The 25598-nt window shown below is 42.7% G+C and overlaps 2 protein-coding genes across 2 annotated transcripts in view; one reads left to right on the top strand and one right to left on the bottom strand.

The window, feature by feature from the left end:
* The window catches only part of ctnnd1 (catenin (cadherin-associated protein), delta 1), a 250087-nt gene that overhangs the window by 159896 nt on the left and 64593 nt on the right, over window positions 1–25598 (bottom strand). The window lies entirely within an intron of this gene.
* Window positions 14428–25598, top strand: part of maml3 (mastermind-like transcriptional coactivator 3) — a 117310-nt gene continuing 106139 nt past the window's right edge. The window contains exon 1 of the mRNA XM_072384206.1: window positions 14428–15609. Within this exon, the coding sequence (XP_072240307.1) occupies window positions 15238–15609 (372 nt within the window). The 5' untranslated portion in view covers window positions 14428–15237. The remainder of the gene's footprint in view (window positions 15610–25598) is intronic.

Here is a 25598-nt window from a genome sequence, read left to right as displayed (position 1 = left end):
GTCCTCCGCTTTTAACCCATCCAGGTTGGCACCTGTTGACACACACATGCACATGCACAGGGTCACACACTCATGGAGACAGATGCCACACACTGGAGCGGTGGGCAGCCGGGGAGCATGGGAGTACGGCGCCTTGCTTAAGGGCACCTCAGCTGTGGCAAAGAGGTGGACTGACACCCCAACATCTTTTTGAGTGCGAGAGTGGGAATCGAACCGCCAACCTTCTAACCACTGAGCTACACCTGTATATACCTTTTGGCATTAATGGTGCCTTTCCAGATGTGCAAGTTTCCAGTTCCATAGGCACTAATGCACCCCCATATCACCAGAGATGCAGGCTTGTGAGTGCTAACACCAACCTGGATGATCCTTCTTGTCCATGATTTCATGCAAGCATCAACTTTTACCAACAGCACTCTTGAAGTAAATTCATCTTAAAGCTTGAAGATTACTTGCTACACTGACACATAATGTCACTCTGAGATTTTCAGAGATTTTGCCAAGAAGCTGTCTGGAAAATCTCTGCAAGAAGTCTAAAGTAAATATGGCAGATTTCTGTGTTCTCACAAGCATCAGTGTGCACTTCAGCGAGATTGTGTCTCCATTGTCCTGTAATTCCTCAACTTTTCAACTCCCAGCTCCTCGCTCTATGTAATTCTCTCCCTGTGGCTCATCTATACATCAGCTGCCCTGATTCCCTCTTTATCTCTCTCTCGGAGGCAGTGTCGCATGCATAAAATATTTAAAAGTAGAAGGCCTAGTGCAACAACTCGGCAACCTTTTCAGTGGGAGAAAGACAAAAAGAGCTCTTTCTTTCTCTTCGATTGGAGACTCCGTAGGAGCCCAAAGGCTTGGAGAGCCCCATTTTGCCCCTGGGTATCACCAAATACGTGTCAGGGCTGATCACAAGGTGAACAATGGAGCCTGAATGTCAAAAAGAGGTTAATGTGGCCGGCTCAAAGGAAGACAGAGGAGGCTACATGGAATAAAAGGAGGAGATATGCGGTGTCAGTGTGGGAGGAAGTGTTCAAATTAGGTTAAACACATTTCTCCTGCTTGGTTGTGTTTGGTCTGAAACTCTTTGATTTGTTTATGATGTAACTCTGAGCCCGATGCAGCACATGCATTGATTCAACTCTTCTCTTCAGGCTCTCAGTTCTCAACCATGTGTGTGTGTGTGTGTGTGTGTGTGTGTGTGTGTGTGTCTTGACATATGTGTGTCTTTTGTGTAAACTCTTTCTTTACCACCCACACTTGACGTCGTGAGCAGCCAAACCGGCATGACAGTGAGCAAAAGAGAAATATATTTCTCTTCTGTTCAAGAATGAACAACAAATGATCCTTTGTGCTTTTGTATGTGTGCATAACTCAAAGGTAGATCAAGTGGAAAGCGTTAAGAACGTTCCTCCACTACCACAACTCTTATTTAAACACGATGACCGGTTAAGTACAAGCGCGAAACTGTACTTGCAGCAGTAAAATACCTTTGCAGGGTGTTGTATTCAGTTCGGCTGCCATGTATTCATGGATACTGAGGCACAAATGATCTGAGTGCATCACAGAGAGCTCAGGCTGGGGCTTTTTTATGGTGAGAAACACATATTTTAAGTCAACAATAGCTGCTTCAGAGTGAAACTGCAGCTGGACACTCCCCCGCTACAAAACCTGCAAACATCCACCACCCACTCCCACAATCTCAGTGCTGACAACTAAAATGGATGGAAAGTAAAACCATCTCCCTTTAAAACAAATGCGGTGTGTGTGTGTGAGAGTGTGTGTGTAAAACAACATTCCATTCATTCCTCAAGCACTAAGCCGTCCAGACTGGCCAGAGCACCAGAGCACCAGTTACAGCCACACACACACACACAAAGCACAGTCTTTTTCTATCAAACTGCTTGTTGAGCTCGTTGGTTGATGTGACGCAAAGTGGTATTCATGGTTTGTGATGCACTGGGGAGTAGGAGAGGAAGTTACAGTGATAAGTCAGGCCAGGGTCAAATATTTGCAAGACATGTTTTGAGTTGGTCTTAAAGTTGCATTGAATGACAAGCAAATAAAGTAAAGTAAAAGTTCTAAATGTCCAAACCACAGGGCCATGACTCACACACATGTTTTTGGTCTCTTTTCCAACTCTTGCACTTTCACGTGGTTATGGCAAACAAATCCCATTGTTTAACAAGTCTGGAGGGCACTTTGGAAAACATGATGTTTGTTGCAGCCATCTCATCTGCTTCTGGAGAGAATTTCCTACAGCTCATGCTGTAAAATGCAACACAAACTAGAAGCTGGAGTCTTCATTTTTACCCACAATACCAAGGCGGTTCTGGAAATTTCTCAACAGCTTTTGATGATTTGATATGAGACCTGGTACAGACATTCGTGTACGCCTTGCTAAGAGCTGCAGTAGCTGAGGTCGCCTTAGCTGAGGTGGCTAATGCTTAAAACTAACAAGAAACCCATCAAACATAGATGTAATATGTACTAAATGTCAATTAGCAAGTGTTAATACACTAATATCTTTCACTAAAGTATGATACGCTGTGAACATCATCTTCTTAACAAGAGCATGTTAGGAGGGAAGTTAGCATTTAGCTCAAAGCAGTGCAGCAGTTATGGGGTGTTTTTAACATGTTTAACTGCCTTTAAACATGTGCACAGTTGCTAGTATAAGATGGATTAATACTTTACTGTTGGGAGGGGTAGTTTATGCCTTCGATGGGGGTATTGGGGGGCTATAATGTATCAGAACCAGTCCTGTAAGTGCTGTAGGAGTAAAAAATAAAAGCCTCATAAACTATGATACTGTGCACTCGATATCATTTTTAAGTGAGTAACTATAATCCCCTTATCGTTATTGAGTAAGACCCTACATTGAAATGTCTTAAACGGGTATTGTGAAAATGTACTACACTGAACTGATGGTGTTGGCCCAAAAATAATGGAAATAAGTCTGAATGGTCCCTAAACTGGCCCTGACCTGGACATTTTTTTACCCAACAGTACCACCTCAATCAGAGTCAAGGGAAGGCATTTAACTGCATCTCTCAGGCTTTGTTGGACTACAATTTCTGATGATCATGACTTTCTGAGATCATTGGGTTATTATTTGATAAGATGGGAACTGAAAGTGAGATACCAGACGGACTTCAAGCAGGTAAAATCGATCTTTCTCTTCTCCTTGTGTTTCACGAGTTGCTCTTATCAGTTTCAAAGCCGCATTACTGTCATTACTGTAAACATTTTATCTATAAAGATGAGCTAAGATCTGCCAGCTATTGTAGCTATGACTGGAGCATCATCATTGAAATTAGCGTGCGTTCCTGGGTGTTGTGTTCCCATTAATGCCAACCTGATCTGGAGCTGTTAAAGACCTGTGACCACAGCAAAGTCATTTGTCACAAGGCTAAATGTCAATTAAACGCAACTCAAAATCCAGATTTTTGTGTTTCAGGGGCTTTCTTAACAGTGTAAAAGGGGCTTTATTCTAGCTGTTATTCAGTACGGTTATGTGAGCGCCATCGGATCGGATTAATGGCTAAATTACAAGAAGACTGAATTATTCAACTCATGTAGACACCTTAATCTGACAAAAAATCTAATCGGATCGGGTTACTCGCGATCAAATTAAGACCCTGAGATAACTCAATCCAAACGTGCACTGAACGTGCACGTAGACGACAGTGGATCGGATCGAGCGTTCTGCACATGCTCCAGATTTTTTCCCGGGATCGTCACCCGGAAGTGGAAGGAGACGATATTCCTGTTGTTGCTGTCAGAAAGAAACGAACAACGCGATGGAGAATGCGCCGCTGTGCATCATCTGTGCCATAACCAGCTCATCACAGATGGAGAGGGACGCAGCTTCATCTCGCTCTGCGTTCGCCATCTTTCTGAATGCCTGAGTTTGTTGCTGTTGGTGGTGAAGACGTCAACAGGAAGTGGCTCTATTAGCGATAGCTGAAATGGGGACAGCGCCACCTATCGTCCCGGGGTATGACATGCTTTGTGCCAGTGATTCTATTCATTCACCGCCATATATCCAAGGATAATTACCCTCAGATAAGGAGCATAACCCAACTATAGCTGTAATCCAGTTAACCTCATCATCTAGATCCACTGAGTGTCTGAGGTTGCATCTGAATGATTTAAAGCAGCTCGGCTCTGTGTGCTGTATAGCTCAACTGGTTGAGCAGGCATCCCATGGACTGAGGCTGTAGTTCCTGGTTGCATATCTGCCCCCTTTCCCGTCTACCCACTAGAAGCCAAAAAACCTTTAAAAGAAAGTTGCTTGTTTCAATACAAAGCACAACACAGAGACACCTCAGACAGTTACTGTAGAAATTCTGGGAATGCTTTGTTACTAAAGAATGACTGAAGAGCAAATCGATGATTAGATAGATTGATAATGATCATTAGATAATGATTAAAGAGTATTAAAGGATCTGTTAACAATATGACACAAAACATATGTATTAACTATTTTTACTTATTTAAGTTATGAAAAACATGACACTGCTTGTTGAACCCAGAAAACCTACAAAACCTTTAATGTACTTGGTCCATATCATGATCTTTTCCTAAACTTAACTGGGTAGTTTTAGTAACTGGACTTTACCAAAGAGAGAGGTGCATCAAACAGAAATCTCCAGACTGCCAGTCCATGCACTTACACAGTGACAAAGCTTTGAGGGACATTTTAAAGAGATTTCTTGTGCTCATTTATGTTGTGTTTCAGGGGACAAACAGCCTATGGGGTTGGTTAGATTGGAGGATTCATTGAATCTGTCTTTTGGAATATAAACGTCAGCACATTTGTTGTGCAATGGTAGGTGAAGCCTGATCAGGCTGCTGGAGTTGACCAATCAGAGCAGAGTAGGGTTTTTGTGGCAGCGGCAACTTCCTTCACGTCTCTTTTTACAGGAAATGTCGAAGTCAGCGCTGGAAAATAGAGCTCTGATAAGCTTATCTGTAAATTATTCACAGCTCCACTTTCTTCTTGAGTTTCTAAATAAGTCAGACAAAAACACAGAGCTCATGCACAGAAATGGCAGTAACTCTGAACTACAAATTAGACTGATTCCTCACTTTACTTTGAAGGGTTGACAGATACATTTTCTTATATTCTGATCATTCTGCAAGGCTTTACATTTAAAATAATTCTTTCTTCGTCAGTTTTATTTACTGTATTGTGTTATGTTTATGTTGCTGGTTTTATACTCACTTTACTTTAATACCAGCTGCATACATCAAAATATTCAAGATGATCTTATCGTCGTAATTTGGATGTTTCAAGCATCGGGTCAGTTCTTCCTGCCGGTTCCTTATGTCTGTTGCCTCTTTAGCCACTTTTGTCTCCGCTTTTTGCCTCTGCAGTTTATTAAAACCTTTTTGTGACAATAGGTGGCTCCTCCCAGCACACAGCAGCTTTCAGGGGTTTTGTTCTGTGGAACAAAGTGACAAAGAGACACCTTGATGCAGTACAAAAGTCGACTGAGAGCCATGCAATGTGAGTGTATCTTAACTGTGTTTTATGCAGTTCATAAATACTGAGTTGTAGTTCATAAGTGAGAAATCATTTGGTGAATAACAGCATTCATTGAAGTGATGAGTGTACTCACCTCCACGTTTAAAGAGCAGCTACCAGGGACTGATTAGTTCAAAGAATACGGGCGGAAAGATTCACTGGATGTGAATGAGCAGCACATTTCTAACCTTTTTAACATTTTAAGTGAAAATAAAGGGAAAGTTGAAGGGACAGGCCTTCCCACACACTTTGTGGATCCAGTGCATACTTTATCATAAAATAATCCCTCATCTTTAATGTGCTTTTCTTCAGTGAGACTGAGTGATTAATCATTTTGAAATTGAGTTTTTTGCAGCTAGACGATCTGAATAATCACCTCATCATTTTTGATGGATAAGACTTGCTGCCACCTTATTAGCAGTTGGATTAAAATGAGAAACAGCTGGTGGATTATGAACGATTCTCTAAATATTCCAGGTAAACACTTAATCACACTTTCAAAGTTCTAAGCTCAGTAATTATTTTTTTCATAATCAATATCATTATTGTTATCTAAGGCGACACGTGTGCTTGATGAAGTTCTGACCCTGTGTTGGCAAAGAGAAGTGAAGGAGTGAGAATTTGTTGTTCAACAATTTGTAGAATTGGAGCTAACAAGACTGTTTTATGATGAATATTAGATATTGTTTCACACAGCTTCAGACTTGCATCCAAAGCACAACTGATAACATCAATGGGTGAAATAAACCAGGGATAAAAGGTAAGAAAAAGAAAGGAAAGTAGTCGTTAATAACGTATTATTTCCACTTTCTTTCATTTCCCCTCTCATATCTCCTTCATATTGAGCTTTAACTATCAGCTGATCAATTCTCACATATGAACAACTGTGGTTTCATGTCATTTTATACAATTAAATACATTTCTTGTCCAAATTTTGCTTTTTAAATTTCAGGGCCTGATGCAACGGTGCAGAGGGCAGTTTTGTCTTTACAAATGCAAACATTTTTACACTTCATGGGTAGCTTCTGTTGCTTGGATCGTCTCAAATCGTGCATCTGGCAGATATGTTGTTATATGCTTGAGTGTTGGTGGGGTCAGGTGAAGAAAGGACCTATCTCGGTATTCTTATTCCAGATGTAACAGCTTGATTTCTATGGACCAAACCTGTTCAAAGCATAATAACTAACAGCAGAACTTAATTTCCATAAACACTGGCTGAAGTTTGAAAGTTGCTCTCTAAGTCCAGACACCCCTCGCTTCAAAGATGTAAAAAAAAAACACCAAGAACTATTTAAGCCCATGTTTCGTTCAGGGTTTCTGAGACATCAACTCAACATATCAGCTCACAAACCAAAGCCTTTCCTCTGATTACAATGCGGAGACAAAACCAAGGTGTCCCAGGAAAATCCTGGTGATTCAGTTGTAGCAGAAGACGGGTGATGAAATAGCTGGAAACCGTCTGTTATGAGCTGCCACTTTTTATTTTTCCATGTGACTGTCATGTCAAGAAGATCAAGGTTGTAAGGTCCCTGTTTTACTTTCATTTTTTGGTGACAGGTTTGTTCTTTGCTTCTGTCGTGTTGCACTGATCACGGATTACTACAATACGTGCTTCCTCAGATGCCCAGTTGATGAAATTTGATCTTTTTTTTGTCTTTATAGCTGTTCTGGGTAACTTCTTAACTTATTTTTCAGTGTATTCTAAATGTACGTTGCTTCTGAGTCCTTCCCAGATACTCCCCAGTTTCAAATATAAACTGTGCTTTTCTGTGACACCCTGCATGACTTTCAAGTAATATTCTAACTGGGGAGTTTCCTTGGTTTAATTTCTGACTTTTGCAGATAGAGTGGAGCTCCCTGTAAGGTACAAAGAATTGTCTAAATCCCTGCAAACATGATGTTTCATAGGCTCTAAGAAGCTGGATGGCATGCATGTGTGTAACTCCTCCACAAGTAAACACTGTTTGAAAAATACCATGAGACTGTTCTACATATCATAAGTACATGAAAGTTATTAAACTCAATGTCATGTACTGCTCCCGCCTACCTCAACGCTCTCATGCAGACCCGTGTTACCCCTCGGCTCTTTTGTTCCTCTAAGGAACATCGTCTGGCGCTAACACTCCCACGACACTCCAGACTATTCTCCGCCATGGTCCCCTGTTGGTGGAGTGACCTACCAAGTGCTACCAGAGCAGGAACGCCCCTCTCTACCTTTAAGAAGCTCTTGAAAACTGCTTTTTACCGAGAGTACCTCCTGTCATAGCGAATTAACATTCATTTCCTTCGCTCGTCCCTTTTATTTTTACTGCTCTTAACTAACCTAAACATAGATTTAGGTGGTCTGACTGCCTCTTCGCGTAATTCTAATTGCTTATTGTAAATTGTTCTTTGAAATATAAGTCGCTTTGGATAAAAGCTTCTGCTTAATGCATGAATGTTATTTTAGTCACCTTCTCTGCTGACACTGAAGCTGACTTTTGGTTCGTAGCTTTTTGTTCAGTAGTCAAAGGGAAATCTTACACCAAATATATCAGCTCAAATTGCAGATATTATAGGGACAGCTCTTGTTTTCACCCAGCAGACATCTTACGATGTGGTGATATTCTGGCATGACATCAGTTTTTGGAGCTGAGGCACACTCAGTGACCCTGATGATGATCAATAATGATCAATCGATGGGATCCCAATCCAACCTGTCATGTCTGTTGGTTTTGTTAGGTTAAGTTTCTGGTTAGTCTTTAGTTTTATCATGTTTTTCCTCTTGCCCTGGTCATCAGCTTCACTGACACGTCACCTGTGTCACCCCTCAGCTGCACTCCTTCACTAATCACCCTCCTCAGTATTTAGCCTCCAGGTTTTTCCATGTTCCATTGCCAGATCCTCGCTGTCATTGATCCCATGTCCAGTCAGGTGCTATACTATGTCAGGTTAGTGCTCATGGTGTTTTTTGACAGTCACAGCCAGGTTTTGTTTTTTTTTCCATAGTTTAGGTTTTTTTTGTAAAAGCCGTGCTTTTTGTATTTTGAAATAAATCAGGTATTTGTTTTGAAATATCTGCATCCGGATACTCCCTTCACCACCACGACCACATCGTTATGACACAATCCAACAAAAGACAAAGTGATAAAGCAGCTGCTGTGAGAATGAACAAAAACAGGCAAATCACTGCTTGACAAATCTAACCTTTACCACAATTAAAGCCTCATCAAAAACTCTTAATTTGCTCTCTAGAGCAAGATTTGAATCTAAAATGTAATTGTTCCAACAAGACAATGTGCTGACCCAAAGTGGCTCTGTGATACTAGTGCTGTGCCCCCATGTTAAGATGCTGGTGGATGAGGGGATTTGGGCACAATATGATTAACTTGATTCAGAAGCACACTACTATTTTATGTGTGAAATTGTGCTGATGCTATGATGTGTGTTTTAATCCAAGCTGCTTCGTTCTGTGTTATGGCAGCTGGGCTTATTAGTGCATCTGAGTCCCTGCTGTAGACCAGGAGAAAGGAAAAATTCCAGGTATAAATCCCCTGAATAAACCAAATTCTTTGGCTGAAACACCAGAATGTGCCTTGCTTTGGTTTTCAAGAGGGAGAAAGAGATCTTCTATGAGCTGTTTGAAGGACTTAGAGTTAAAAAATTTAACTTTTTTATGTTCATATATAGTAAAATAGAAATATTTGTGTCCATTCTTGGTAATCTTTGGACTGTATTCATTGATTATCTCTCAAAACTGCTGTGAGACAACATTGGTGTGATAACACAGAGAGACTCATCTTGGGACCAATAATTTCTGGCGTTAAAACGCTGTAGGAGGGATTGAAAAATATGTCTGAATGTGGACACCTCATTCAAGCCATTGAACGTGTTAAACTGCCCAGAGACATTCTGAAAAACTTTAAAATACAAGGAGCAGAAACACTGCGAACGGAAGTGTTCATGTGAGAATCACTGAAGCCTGAAGAGAAGAAACAGAAATGACTAACAGCAATAGTGTGGAGGCACACACATGGTGTTCACGTTTAATTGCCATGTAGACAGTCTGATGGCGTGTGTTCTTGTCTGTGTCAGCGTACATTGTGTGAGGGAGCGAATGACTGTGTGTGTGTTGGTGGGATGGTTAGAAAGGAGCACATATGGCCCAAACAGTCGGAGATGGAGCTCAGAACTCCCACATGACACGGCAGATAAAAATAACACTGGGAGAGAGAACTGGTTTCTGACGTGACACAACACCGAGCGTCCGTGTGTGCACGAGGACGTGTGAGCGCCCGCGATGCTTTTGGTGAATGGGAAAATGGGGGTCGTGTGAGTTCATGTGCCCAGAAAAAAAAAGCACAAAGAGCATCGGCACAAGATGATCATTTGGGTTGATTGACCACAGATCAACAACATTTTGGGCCTAAAATTACCATCCCTGATATAGTCTTTGAGGTTCTTTGTTTCTTTCTTTCAATTAAAATCCCTCTGAGCTTAAATAAGGTTTTCAGCCTTGTTAACATGTCCGTGAGTTTTTGTTTTTTTGTAAGTTACAAGAATAATGAGCAAGTAATGAGCAGAGAGCACCACCAGCATTCAGGCAGAGGAGCTCTGCTCCACCTACAGTCTCAGGAAGGAGTGGTCGGGCAGCTCCAACCTCTGACTGCTTTCACAAGTAACGATAAAGAGGGGTTCATGACAGTTTCACTGAGCAAATAATTTGACAGTTTAATGGAAATGGAGAATTAATTTATGCTTTGACCGTCACCACATGGGCTCAGGAGCACCTCTGAAAATCAGAGCCAGCGCGCTGCACCCAGAGAGCAAGTTAAAGCTCTGCACTGGAATCAGTCTAAGGTGAAGTCACTGTCTTGTGTTCTGATAAATGAAAATTTTACCTTCCTTTCAAAAACCTGGGCTCTGTGGATTGTTGTCTCACATCTGAGATGAAGGTGCATCGGTGTAGGATCTGTGAGGGCAGCATGAATGCTCATTAAATATATACGGCGGGGAAAATAAGCATTGAACTCATCAACATTTTTCTCAGTAAATATATTTTTAATGAGGCTACGGACGTGACATTTTCTCCAGATGTCGGCAACAACCCAGATAATCCGCACATACAAGACATCAAAGCAAAGAAGGCCAAAAAATTAAGGTATGGGTGATAAAGTGAAATAACACAGGGAATAAGTATTGAACACGCCAACTGAAATTCATTTATAACTTAGTAGAGAAGCCTTTGGTGGTAGTGACAGCTTCAAGACGCCTCCTGGGTGGAGAAACTAGCCGCAAGCATTGCTCAGGAGAGATTTTGGCCCTTTCTTCCACACGACCTGTCTTCAAATCTTAAAAGCTTCTTCTGTAAACTCTTTCCATCGATGTCGGGTGACTTTCTAGGAGCTTTATTTTCTTTCCTTGGCTGTGTGTTTGGGATCGGTGCCTTGCACCCTTGTTTCTTCTTCAGCATCCTGTTTGTATAAAGTTTGGCTGTAGCATATGCTGAAATACAGCCCCACACCATGATGTTCCCACCTCCAAACTTCAGTGCTAGTGTTTCTGGGGTGATGTGCAGTGCTTTTGGTCTCCTCGGATGAGACGATGTTCTCCCAGTGGTTCATTGGCTCGTCCAGATGTTGAGCAGCTAACTTTAAATGAGCTTCAACATGCTTTTTCTTCAGCAGTGGAGTCTTGTTTGCATCGAGGCCATAGTGGTTCTGTGACCGTTCCTCCTAATTCCAGGTCTTTCTGAAGCTCTCCGTGATTCTTAGACATCTCCTCTGGGTATTCTTTTGACTCCTCTGTCAGAAAATCTTACGAGGAACACATCGTCGTGGCCAGTTTACGGTGAAACGATATTCTTTCCACTTCCGGAGTATGACCCCAACGCTGCTCAGTGGAGCTTTCAGAAGTTTAGAAACACATCTGCATGTTTTGCTACAATCAGGCTGCAGAGGTCTTGAGGGAGCTCTTTGCTTTTACCCATCATGAGATGCTTCTTGTGTGACACCTTGCTAATGAGAAACCTTTTATTAGACCACCATTTAGGACCAAACCAGCTGATATTAATTTGCGCTGACAGGGGGCAGAATTGCTTTCTAAATACTGACAGATTTCAGCTGGTTTTATTCCTCCTTTTCTTGCTGTGTTCAATACATATTCCCTGTGTTGTTTTACTTAATTACACATAACTTATTTGTTTTGATGTCTTTATATGTGTGGATTACTGGCCAAAATGTCATGTCAATAGCCCCATTATGAATACATTTACTGGAGAAAATGTCAGTGCGTTCAATACTTATTTTCTTCGCTGTATACAGGTTTTGGAGGGACACATTCTGCCTTCCAGACAACGTCTTTTACAGAGAAATTCTCCATTTTAAACCACTAAAATCCTCCCATGTGCAGAAATGGGAAATATTTTACTTTCTAAACTACATCACTTGGTCTGAAAAGTTTCCAAATGTTTAGAGTAAAATTGCGTAAAACTCCAGAATGAGCAGAAACTTTAAAAAACAAAAAAACAATAGAAACTCAGCTCATGTGTCTTTGTACCATTTCTACATAAATATAAGATCAAAATTGTTTTCACAAGGTCAATTACACTCATTCAACCCCATCTCTTCGGAGAACAGTATAGGCTTGAAAATTGTACAGTTACTTGGTTGGCTGTACTCTGTTCACTACACAGATCATTGTGTTCCACAGCTTCATCTTTGCTCCTACATCATGAAGCCCTCGGTCCATTTATTGCTAGTGTTGATAATAAAGAGGATGGAGGGAACTGTGAATGTGTTTGAACTTGTTATATATCTTTTTTCTTGCACCTTATTCCAGCATGTGTGTCAAAGCACAAAGGATGAGAGTTTCTGCTCCTTAATGTGGTCTTTAAATGTAACTGAAACTTATTTGATTGCAGCACACTTCCTGTGTCATGCTTACTGCAAAACAACACCTGAATGTGGGTTTACAGGAGCTATTCTCTGCAGATGAAGCATTAACACATCTAAGAGGTAGACCCCCAAAAAATAATCACATAAGCAGGAAGATGGAGCTTCTATATGGTTGATTAATCCGTCACAGGACATATTTAAATCGAAACATAAGTACATAAGCTTGTCGGTGTTTTGTCATTCTGGTCGTCCGTGATCTGCACACTGAAGCGTGATGAGTTTGTGTCGGGTACTTTATATCTGGAGCTGATCTGGCTGCTGATTTCCTCGATGGATTCAATTCCAGTTCAGACGGTTGGGATTCCAAATGATTTTCGAATAATTCAGTTTCAGAATAAATTTGGCTCTGCTGTGAACGAGGCTTTTCACAAAAGTCATTGCAGACAAATAGATGAATAAATCAAATACTCTTTTTTGGTCAGGTGCATTCTTAAAAATGTTGCTTTATTTTTGTCCAGCTTTTCTCGGTCTGCAAACTTTCTGTATCCAAAATGATGCAGCACATCTCGCCCTCAGGAGCGATGGAGGTTCTGTGGCTGAGGCCTGGTGAAATAGTCAAATAAAACGACCTCCTATCATCTTTTCCTTGACTTCGATGCTTAGAATTATGTCATATATATCATATTTAAGACAATACAGAATATAAGTTTATCTTCAAAGTTCTTAACTGGAAAAGTTGAATGTTGTGCTGCCACAGACTGGATGATAGGGCAGAGTTAACGCCATTCTCTCATAAAAGATGATCTGGTGTTTTCTTTGCTAAACAAGATCATTAATGAAGCATTTGAACTCCATTCTCTCGCATTTGAACAGCTCTTATCTTGGCTGATACTTAACTATTTCCGGGTAATTTCCCTCAATTAGGAAGGCTCCTGAACAGCACAGATTACTGGACCAGGCCCATTCCTCGCAACATTAATCTTGTCGCTCAGTGTCGCGACTAAACGTGCGAAACTATTATCGCGAGATTTCCCCAACGAGATTCCGAACGCAAATGATGCCGAATGTGGATTTCTTTCTTTTTTAACTAATTAAAGCATCAATCGTTTATTGACACGCGATAAAACATTATGTATGACAGTGAAAGTATAAACAGATCACACACATACGGAAATGAACAGATACAAATGACTTTCATGCTAAATTCAAATGTGTTTCCCTTAAAAACACGTTGAACCGTTCTGAAAGTGCTCCAGTGTCAGACCCCCTCATGCTAATCTGACTCTAATCCTGCCTCCACCCACTCCCCCCATGACAAATGTGAGATTCTTGTGTAAAATGGGTGTGACTCGCCCTGCTTCTCAGGATAATAAATGCAAAATGAGCCAAACAGAGAAATGACGGCAAAAGTTTTCCCAGTTTGTCAACACAAGAGCAGCTTTTAGAACAAATCCCTAACAACGTCACTGATAAAGTGTTTTTGTGCATTTGTGACCTCCTTCAGAGAGTATATGTGTGTTGTTTCTTCTTTTTGTTTCTCCTTTAATCGTTTTATTTTCTTTGAGAACACCATCATCATTTCAGGGTCTGTAACTTATTCAAGGATTTTATTTCGTGTTTGCAACTTGCTTCAGAAATGTGATTTTTATTGCTCCAGATATTAGTTATTTTATTGCTTTTATTTATTCCTTAAATCTAAATGGTTTGTTTTGTGTTTGCAGCTCCCTTCATCGTGTTTTTTTAATCGTTTTTGTATAATTTTCTTTTAATTTCTTTATTCTCAGAACGTCTTCACAGTCTTCTTTAGTTTTTCTGTACATTATCCTTTCCCACATTTGACTAAAAGCTCTTCTGACACCCTTCCCATTTGCATGCTCTCAGTTATTAGGTTGCTCAGCTCTCCGGGCCGCTGCAGCTCGTTTAGTTGAACTTGCACGCTTCTCTCCGGGATTCAACCGCACTCTACTCCGGGTTTTCCGGTTGTCTTATCAGCGGGCTCCTCACAGCTTCGAGCTGGTTTTTACTCAACTCCTGTCCTGATATCACTCCGCTGGCATGGTGGAGAAGCGGACCTGATTATTGTGATGGTGGCAGGCGGCAGCCAGAGACTACAGACTTCCGCCACTGCTTCTCATATCCGCGTTTTGCGCCATCTGAGTTACTCTCGTTGCCTCACAACCGGACTACCGAGGGCGCTTGTGCTCTTTGCCTAACTCAACGACATCTTCACCGGGATTTCTTTCAAACCAAAACCATATGAGATGCAAGTTCACTGGGAAACTCCGGACCCTGTTCGGTTAAGGCTGCAAAACTTTTTCTCAAAGGACAACACCGCAGAGCGGAGAGTGGACTGTTACTGCTGCCGCCTTTGCTGCTCCTTCTCGGGACGGTTTGTGTGTATATGACGGGTGTCTGCCTGCTTTATACATTCCCTTCATTGTGTCTTTTTCCTGATGAGTTGTTGTTGTTTGCAGCGTGGCAGCGGCTGTATTGTTGAATTCACTTCAGGCTTGTTTGGGTCTCTTTCGGGCAGTGTGTTGTTTCTGTTTGCGGACGTTTTGTTTAGTAACAAGGAGTGAAGCAGAAGCGGCCAGCTGCGACTCCTTGTCGGTGCGTAACATCCAGGCTCAGAGCCTTTTAAAGCGACCCGGGTGTCGCGCGTAACCTCCGCCAGCTCCCCGGCTGTTTTGGGACCTTTCACCGCGGAGGACGCACACAGGCGGAGAGGACACTCGGTGGTGGAGGTGGAGGTGGCCGGAGGAGGAAGAGGAGGTGGCGGCGGTCAGCTTGACTGGGAGAAAAGTTCTTCCAAAATAGCAGCCACTCGGCGCACTGATGGGGGACTTCGCCTCCCCCACTGCCGGACCCAACGGCAGTATCTGCATCAACAACAGCATGAACCCGGCCAGCGGGAGCGTGGTGTCCGCCGGAGCGGTGGGCATTACTAAGCACAGCACGGTGGTGGAGCGGCTGAGGCAGCGCATCGAGGGCTGCCGGAGACACCACGTAAACTGCGAGAAGAGGTACCAGCAAGCTCACGTCGAGCTGCTGGAGATAGAGCACAGGGAGACCGTCAGCCTGTACCAGCGGAGTCTGGAGCAAAGGGCCAAGAAGTCCGCCGGCGGCAGCAGCAAACAGCCGGCGAGCAAGCAGCAGGAGCCGGACTCTGGGTCTTCCACGGAACAGAGAAATAACACGCTGATAGCGGTAAGGAGATACTCTCAATAAGGGGGGGATGTGCCATTAGACCCCCACAACACTCCAACAAGCACATCACACACTTTGGTTTACTCTGCATCTCTCTGTGCCTTAAAATCTGTTAACAAGCACAACTACTCGTTCATCAGTGTGAACTTGTTGACACGCTCAGTACGCGCTGGCAATTGCTCTCCAAACGCACACTTTACTTTTTAAACACGAGTGCCAACTAGTGCTTTGTGTTTACAGAGCAGCTCAGCCCCTCGGTGGAGACAACAGGCTCCTGGAGCCTGAATTCTGCTCTATTTGGAAATGACCATTCGTGACAGCTGATATTTGATCTCAGATGCTCAGAGGAAGCTGGAAGTTTGCAGGGCAGGGCTGATTGTCACACTCAGATTTTTTTCAGCTCAGAAACTTAGAAAACAGCGCCTGGAAGGGTGGCTGATGTTTTGCATGAAAACAACTTCTCCTTTCTTGTTCTTTTGTTATGTGAGTGTAAGTCGGTCTGCAAAACAGGCAAAGCTGTGGCATTGCAACACCGCTTCCTTGCTCTAAGCTGCAATAGTTTATGTTCCAGACACCACTGAGACATGCAATGAAAATCAGAACAAACGTGTGATGCCCACAGAGTTGAAAACAATGTGATCGCAGACACCTTCTCGCTGAAAACAACCTGCCAGCAGACATGAGAACGACTTTGGATGCTGCTTTAGTTCTTTTCTCTGATTAATTAACAATGAAGCTTCACATGAGCTGATCACATGACACAAGAAGGGTTTACTACTACTACTACTACTACTACTGCAAAAAAAAGAAAGAAACTGCAGGTCCTTTAAACGTTGTAGCTCTGCTGCAGAAAATCTAAATGCTGTTACAGTTAGAATGCTACAGTGGTTTCCTGTTGGTAGGGGGCAGTGGTAACATATGGAGGATTGTTGAATCTCTTATGGCTGTTCTATGAAGAGCTTGCTTTTTGCAGATCACATTTTTATTCCCAGTCTTTGGCTGGTTGCACGGCAGAGGTGGAGACAGACGGAGGCAAACGGTGTGGTGTCCCCTTTTCACACCACATCCCTCGTGGGCAAGCTCCAGTTTCCTTTAGAAAACACCAAAGGATACACGTCGGGAATGTCAACATTGTTATCCCTTTTGTTGCTGCAATGAGCCCAGTTCCTCCTCTTTTGAAATGCAAAATCAGTGTGTCTTTAATTTTCTAAGGCTGCCTCAGTGGTTATTTAAGAGGCGCGCAAGCCAGACCAGCTCCAGCTCGAGAGAGCGGCAGTGATTTTTAATAGTGCAGGAGCTCCCAGCGGCCCTTGTGGACATTAAACCGAACCGCCCATTAGATGGCCGGCAACAAATGCTCAGAGAATGGAGGGATTACAGCTTAAAGACACAGTGGCATCCCTTTGCTCTGTCCATCTCTGCCCCTTTTCCTGTCACTGAAGGAAACGGCTTGTATGCAAACACAACATTCAATAGCTGAAACACACAGAACTGCCTGTTAGGACCCTTTTTATGCTACGTTGTAAGTTCTTGGCAATGTGCAGGCATGCATTGTAAGTGGGATGAAAGGAGGCAGAAGTCTGCAATCTCCTCTCCCGTTTTTCCTCAGAAGAACAGAGCTGCAGCTAGATGGCTGTATGTAGTCGCTTCAGACGCAGGCATTCTAGGAAAAGCCAAGTAGGCTGTTGATGTGACTACACAGACATGCATAGAAAAATCCCCAGCGGGCTATAATCCGGAGAGTCTGTCTATGTGACGCACTGTTCTTAGACGTGTGCAGTTTGGAGAAGCCGTGTTTGAACGTTGCTTCACCTACACCTGAAGAGTTCAGCAGCACATGTGATCCTGTCATGGTTTGACGTGTGAAGTTAACAGCATGAAGCCAAAATGTCACAAATGAACTCTTTGGCTCTGAAATGCATGTGCTTTACTCCTGGTCGACTTCCTTTTATGATCATAGTAATTGTCAGCTTCGGGTTAATAAAAGAAATGGTTGAAATGTGTGGAAATCTGTGTTTTAAAGAGACATTTAAACAAAGAAGAGGCCTCGGATACCAATCATGCGTTTCCAGGCGGTTTTAGTGTGATTTTCTTAAGCTTCTTGCTTTGCCATGTGCATCCCAGTACAATGTGCTTTGGTCTAATGGTTCTCAGACACACCCACGTCAGGGCAAGGGCAAGCCTGTAATTATGGAAAGTGTGTGTTTGTGTTTATGGGCTAAGTATTAGTGAGACTGGAGAAGAAGACACTGGGAACCCTCTCTGTCTTTCCCACCATGTCTTTAAGCGGTGCAGCAGCCAACTAAAGCTGAACGGGACCCAGGAGGTGATGCTTCCAGTTCAGCAGCAGAAACGCTCACAGGCAGCAGCCGTCGGTGGCTCGTCTGGAGACTTCCAAACTTATCGTCTGATAACAAGAAGGTCGTTCGCAGAACACAAAGCCTCCTCTCTGCTTTCTACAACCAGTCGTGTGTCGTGTTGCACAAACACGGTTACGGTCAAGGACTCTTCTTAAATATTAGAAATTTAGGCTGTGCTTTTATTGTGCATGTTGTGATGGGAAAGAGGAGATTTACGAGCTCCTAAGCTGGCTGGGTATGCTCCAAAACTGATGCTGACTTTCTAGTCTGACTTCCTGATTATTCAAGTTCTCTTTCCAAGCAGACATGGCGTTTGTAGTATAAACAGTGTCAGATGTGAGAGTTTATTTACATTTAAATCAACCATATCTCGGTTTAAGTAACTTCGCTGTACACAACATGCCATATGAGGGTGTTATTTTATGTTTTACTATTTGCAGAATAAAGTATGACTCGGTAAATGATTGACAGACTAACTGCTTTTAAAGATGGCTGATCGTTGTGGCTCCATCACACAACAGTTTTAGAGTCCTGAGGATCGTAGATGGTTCGTGCCCACAACAGATATCCATATCTAACTTATTGACTGATGAAATACACATACAGTTATAGCTGTTTCAGACACAAGATTGTGACATTAATGGCTTCATGAGTCTGGGAAAAGGACAGCGTTGAGTCAGCCAGGCACGGGCCACATTTATGTAGTTGTTTTTAATTGTGATAAAAGAAAGAGCCACAGAGCTCACAAACCGTTTAACAATGGCATGACAACGAGAAGGTTTAACTTCACCGAGTTAAAGTTAGTTTCACAGCAATGTGTCTTATTACCAGTATTGTTCATATTCGCAAGACTTGTGGATGTATGAAACGATCCGAATAGTTACAGATGACTCTAATTGGGTTCTTGAGGGAGTTTTATTGCACTTGTATTAATGAGCATAGTTGTTGTCATCTCAAGGAGCAGCTTTTCATTTCACCTGGGAAACTCTCTTGACAGACACCTCTGCATTGCCCACAGAGGGTGTAAATTGTTCTGTCTGATTCCCCTAAAGCAGAAAACCCACCGCTGCTGTGCGTTTATCCGTTAAAGGCATATTCTGTCAGTTTTTAAGCATGGTTGTGTGAAGTATTTATGAGTACTTTGTGTTCTGGAGTAGACGGCACCCTGTTTGGAGAAGCAGGGGAGAATTCAAACTAGCAAATGCTCAAAACAGAGACGGAAAAGGGTGAATTTTTGCAAATATCAAACTTATACTGATTTGAGCGTATGCTAGAATGACATTTTACTCCGGTTATCTTTTGCATCAGATAGTAGTGAACGGTCACTGGCTCATGGTTGCTTGTGCACTTTCTGTGTGCTACAAATGCAAAATAGAAGTTCATCAGATGAGATAATACAGTCCCAGTGTAAATACCAGCCAAAGTAAAGCAGTGTAAAAAGTGTTTGATTGAACTGCTAAAACTTTATAAAATGTGTCCTCATCTTCGTTTTGAGCAGCTGCTCGCCTGGCTTGTCCATCAGCTCTCATAACCTGCTTCTTTAAACTTGGAGAGCTCTGTCTGCTTTTTCCTGCAGGTACAACGAGAAAAAAGATGAATTATTATTGTTAGTCCGACCAAAACACTGACTTTGGTCCAACTGAAATTGTACAAACAGACTGAAACACTGTGTAAAGCAGTCAGGGATCGAGTCCCTCTTAAATGAGTCTTTAACGAAAAAGATCAGCCCAATAAGACTGCATCTCCAGCCTGTCGCTCTGCTCTAATAAAACCCTGATTTTACCACCACAGCACCATCGAAGAAAAACACCGTCCACGTGACCTAAAGACGCCGTCTGTTCAGTGAACTCAGTGAAATGATCTTCCACAGAGAAAGTTAGAACCAGAGGAGTTAATTTAATGTTTTTCTCACACAGCGTTGGACACGCCTCATTACTTGGTTTCCTCTAGTGCATGTGCACTTGGATGATGGTCCATTTAAATGGTCAAGTCTGGGTGTAGCCGTAGCTCGACTCCACTGTGCATGTCCCCCTGCCGTCTGAGCTCTGGTAAGCATGGAGCCTCCCCGGTTTAGAACAGATATCCAGTTTAAAATGGCGTGCGAGTGAAGGACTTAAACGCCAGAAGTGATAAATGATCGGTACTCGGGTAGTAAAATAATGTTGTAACCTGTGATCAAATGAAATATTACCAAATGCTAAGAAGCTCTAAATTACCACTACACCTATGAAACATTACATTTGAGACAGACATGAGTCTGGTTGGGTGGCCAACATCAGGAAGCTCTAAAGTTAGAAAATGCTTGGTGATGGCGAGCAATGCCAGCGTGTCGAGATGAGACTGCGGTGAACGGCTGAACGTGTGGCTGCAGGTGATCGCACCCTGTCCAGTGTCTCCACGCCCGCACATTTTATGTTATTTCTGCATCGGTTTGTTCATCTCACTGCGGTTTTCTGCAGCACAGCCAATTGCTCACATGAGCAATAACATGCACCTGTCGAGTCTGTGTATTTGGTGAAAGGGGGGGGTGTAAAGGTCATTATACCTTCAGATGTAATGACCGGGCCAAATTAACTGGCTCAGAATGCTGAAGAAGCACTCACAAAGCTTCAGATTGGGCTCAAGACAGTGAGTCTCAAGTCTCTGCACATTAGAAACTGATACTAATGATGGTATTATTACAAAGTGTGCAGAGTTAGTCCTAAGTAAACTACGGGCAACCCTGGGCCCCTACCAGCCCCCCCCCCACCAAAATACGACATGCCTCTGTATCCCTTTAATGTGACTGCAGCAGCTCAGACTCCAATAGCATAAGATTGCTTTCTCAAATGTGGCGGGAAAAGAGAAGCCTGATCATTCGGACACATTCAGTTTCCATCAGATTAATGGGGGGGGAAAGGGCCAGTCTGACAGGGGGCATGTTCCAGCAATGGTTTTTACGAATCTGTCGGCAGCTTACTGTGAAAGACAGTTTTTAACGTGAGCTTTTGTCTTCTTCTGCTGTGCGGCCTGTTTTCGTGTGGATGATGCGATGCACCTGTGAAGGGTCGGTATCAGCCGATGTCAGTCCATCCGTTGGGCTCTGTGAAGGGTCGGTATCAGCCGATGTCAGTCCATCCGTTGGGCTCTGTGAAGGGTCGGTATCAGCCGATGTCAGTCCATCCGTTGGGCTCTGTGAAGGGTCGGTATCAGCCGATGTCAGTCCATCCGTTGGGCTCCGATGCACACCCTCCGTACCCGGAGAAACCAACAGAATGTGGACCTTTCAGCTGCTGTATGTTAACACTTACAGGATCCTTTTAGTGTTGAAAGGCCTGCAGAGTCTGTGTCTAAGCTTTTTATATCGATAAACTCTCGTGTCAAGTTAAGCTGGAAGCTTTTCAACGTTATTTTCGTTCTGTCAGACTGATGGAAATGTTTGATTTTAGACCTTTTTCAAGATGTCCGTGATTCTTGAAGATCCTGTATTTAGTGGCTGGAGTATGACTGTGTTTCTTTCTGCTCTTTCACAAACGATCAGTGAAATTAGGAAACAAAACTATGGCATCAAAGCGGTTGTTGGTTTGGCCGTGAGTGAGTCCTCTTTCCCCCAAACTACTTTGCGTTTCTATCAGTTCCAGCCTGATGGCAGCAGTAGTTTTGCCTTCCAGTGGACTGGACCGCTGTGTCACTGGTGTAGTTTGTCACTTTGTGAGCTTGTTTGGATACTGGGATAAGGACGGCGGTCCAATTAAAGGGCCATGTTGGGCTAGAACCGCAGCTTAACTCAGCTGTCTGTGTAACTCTGAGTTACATAGATCCAGACCTGTTTGTGGGGAAATGTTGGATTTGTCCTCATCCGATATGAAAGATCTAAAAATGAAATGTGCACTTTTATACCGTGTAACTCTTGACTTAAAAGCTGAAAAGATTGATTTAATTTGACTGCTTCCAGAGCTCTAGCTTAATGTGGCCACGGGTATTTAAAAAGAAACATGTTCACGAGAGCTGTCATGCTTAACCGGGTTCTGTTCAGATCCAGATGGAAACAGCTGGGCTGCTGCCCGTGACCTTTGGGCTACAGGCACGTGTCTCCAACCCAACAGGCCACGGCGTTGCTTCAGAGCAGAATTCTGACCCCTTTTGCTTTTTTCTGACAAAACATCCAGTCAGATCTGATTATCTAATCGCTTACAAGTTTACAGCTGCGAATCCGACGGGCACAGCGAGGGGCTCGTTAGTTCCACTAAAACACAGTAGCTCAGGACGGTCTGTCTTCTGCTCTGCTCGCTCCTTGGCATCCACCTCACAGAGGAATGTCTCACACACACACACAAATGCACACACACTCTCGCTGTTGTCCTACTCAACTCTTGGCAGCGGAGGCCAGAGTGTGGGCGGCTGAGTTTTCATAAATTTGAGGCCTTCCCTCTTTCCTCTGCTCTCCTCTTCTTCCTCCCTCTGTTCAACACGTCTCCGGTTTCAGGGCTGCTGCGGCGTTAATGTGGTGCGGATTGTCTTCTTGGTAGCTATGGCATTGTTAAAGTCAGCTGGGACTGTTGCCCGTTTGCTAAATTTAAACCAGTGAGCTGGCGTGAGGCTGACACTCTATAGTACGCACATGCACACGTGTGACGTGGGTGAGCACGTGTGACATCACGGCGTGCTGTTTTTGACTCATTACACGCTTGTTTCTCTGGTTTCTCTGTTTTATATCGACCGTGGCTTGGTAACTCTGCTCTTTACCTTCACCGCATTCAGAATTTTTGCCACTGTTCTTCTAACCCTCGGCTCCAGCACACGAGCTCTGGATGTTTTTGATTCGGGGCGTCTGCGGCCACATTCCCTTCCTCCCCCGCTTGTTCACATGTTTGACAGGAACACACTTTGGGCGCAGACCCTCGAACGAACGAACGAGCGACTAAGCAGTTTTTTTCATAGGTTCATCTTAAAAAAGTTGAAGCAGCTCAAAATAAAAGGAAATTATTTGAATAAAGCTCAGAGCTTGAAATAATTACTTGAGTTGTTTCTCTCTTTCATGCTCGTCCGTACCTGAAAAATCTGTTAATCGGTGATGAAGAGCTTCTTATTTCACCTGTTTTTTGGTTTCTTTGTTGTCTTTGCACCTCTTCGGCTTCATATCGTATTTGTCAGCTTAAGATTTAATTTTGCTTCAAAAACCAAGGACATTTGCACCTACTGACCCTCTGCAGCTGCTTCCACAGTTTCTCAGCTCACCTGTATTTGATTTCTCAGGGATATTTTTCTGATGTAAAACACAACTTAACGATGAAAGAAAGCAGGGTGACAAGTGACACAGGTAATCATACCAAAGCCGCCTTTTAGCCAACCCACCTGTCTGTTGATACTTTGTTGAAGCATTATTACTTTCTTCCCGTTGCATTCACACAGAGTTTATTATTATTAATCAAACTGTGTTTTCTTGACATGTTGAAATGAGTGAATTGTCTCTGTTTAAAGTCTTATACACAGGGACAGACTGGGAACTGAATTCAGCCCTGGCCTCATTTTCCCCCAGCTTGCACATCTCACTCTAAAGCAATTTAAAACATATCAGCGAGATGATACTGAGTTATGGACGGCTCTGCTTTTGTTTAAAAAAACACACATAATCTGAGAGAATGCCTGCGTCGTAGTTTCACCTCCTTTCAGGGCCAGTTTTACCACAGTTTACCACCGTTTTAGATGCTTTCTTTCACCGTGAGACAACAAAATGTCCACAGTAAAACATCTTCTGTTCCCTTTTTTTTGTCCCCAAAGCGACAGACATGGACCTTTTCTCTTCTTTGTGTTTCCTGTAGTCTATAATCACTGTTTGCCTTGATTTATTTCCTGCCGACTTCTCAAATGAACACGGGCAGATGTAATTGAAGGCCAATATAAACCTAATTCGGTATAATCAAGTGGGCGGCAGCACCTTGCAGAGTTTTCAGTGCAGCACCCGAGTTTCGTTTCACGGCATTTTTTGTAAGTAGTCTGTATCGGATACTTTTTTTAGTGACAAATCGGTCCCAAATGGGCAGAGCTGAAGCTAAACTGTGGTGTGAAAACACTGCGGACCACCGATTGGTCTGAGAGCCTCGCTCACTCCAGCGCACTGCCTTGTTTTCTGAAGATACAAGTTTTTTTGTAAATCTCTACAACAGTTTACTAATCTGGCTGGATGGAAAACATAAGAAACCAGTTTGAGATTGCACACATGTTGGTTATGGAAAAAAGCTTGGAAAAGATCTAATAATGGGCTTAATATAGAAGAATGTCAGTAAGACCTGTTACACATCTGTTTGCCAGGTCAAAATTTGACATTTATTTAGTAATTTCTTGTTATTTTTCAGCTAGAATAGATATCAACACCAGTATATCTGGAGTTAGTTCATGCTAAACTCTACAGGCAATGCTTTGAAATGCAGCTTAGTTAACTACACTCCAAAGCTGCTGGCTTACTTGGAGATTTAAGTGCTGGTAGAGGTGTTTTTAAAGCAAGACTTTTGAGAGGAAACACAAATAAATATCCTTTTCTGAATGTTGCAAATGAGAAAATTAAACTTGCTTTATGTTGCTTCATCCTTTCTTGATCTGACAACTAGCCTGTGGAGGCTTAACTTTCCTCCACTTGTGGTATAATTACACTTTGTCGTTGTGTTAAACATGGCCCTTTAACAGTTTACTGCAGAAACTCTCGTATCTCATCTCTCGTGTGCCAGAGCTGTCCTTTTGTTTGTTTTCTGTCAAACGGCCGCTAGCTTCCTCCTCTGTGCTCAGTCGCTGGTGTAGTGTTAAAGAAGCATCTGAGTGGCAGTTTAGGTTTTGCATTATTGATACTAGAATAGTGGGAGGCCATCTTTGTTGCTTCCACCCCCTCATGCACTCTTACAAACAGTAACATGGTAAAATATGAATGATGTGGTTATCAGCAATGCCAAGAGTGTCTGTGAGCTTATGTGTGTCAGATTGTAAGATATGAAACTATGAATGGAAAGGTGTTTCTGCTTTAACACCTAACATGTTTCTAAGATAATGACCTATTTGAGTCCTAAAAATGGACCAAACTGACTGTGTCAGCAGACTTTAATGAAAAATTGACCAGAATATGTAAAAGGTTGCAGTCGAGTGGCGGTTAGAAGTAGTTCATCTTCAGGCTCCGGTTTAAAACCACAATTTCTGAATGAATCTCTGAATAAACAAAGATTATATCCACTTGTTTTTGTCTGTTAGTCGCTTTTCTCAACAACCGTAACCTGAATATGTTATCCGGAGAGGCACAAACGGACACACATGTATTCACATGCCTCGCATACCTTCACAGTCAGTTAACTTTTGCCCATGTGGGTTTGTCCCGCCCCTTTTTCACGCTCTTCCCTGCTGTCGCTGTTCTTCTTAGACACGCCCCCTTTAACGTGACATTTATGGCATTTAAGTTACCTTGGGATTGGGCGTATAACTATGGAGAGCTGTCTAGTTCAAAATTAGGTAAATAAATAAGCTCTGAAATTGATAAATATCACATGAAATAAATACAAAATAAATTAATAAAATGTAATATCTTTAGCGCCACTTTTGTTTCAGTTCCTTATACTCACATGAAGAGGCGTGGTTATCTGTGTTGGGCGTGTTTGGCCACAGTCGGTG

Source organism: Leuresthes tenuis, unplaced genomic scaffold (genome assembly GCF_036924035.1).
Source record: "Leuresthes tenuis unplaced genomic scaffold, fLeuTen1.0.hap1 SCAF_4, whole genome shotgun sequence".
In the NCBI taxonomy this organism is placed as follows: domain Eukaryota; kingdom Metazoa; phylum Chordata; class Actinopteri; order Atheriniformes; family Atherinopsidae; genus Leuresthes; species Leuresthes tenuis.
The sequence above is the reverse complement of the archived record's forward strand: the minus strand, read 5'-3'. Positions and strand labels throughout refer to the sequence as shown.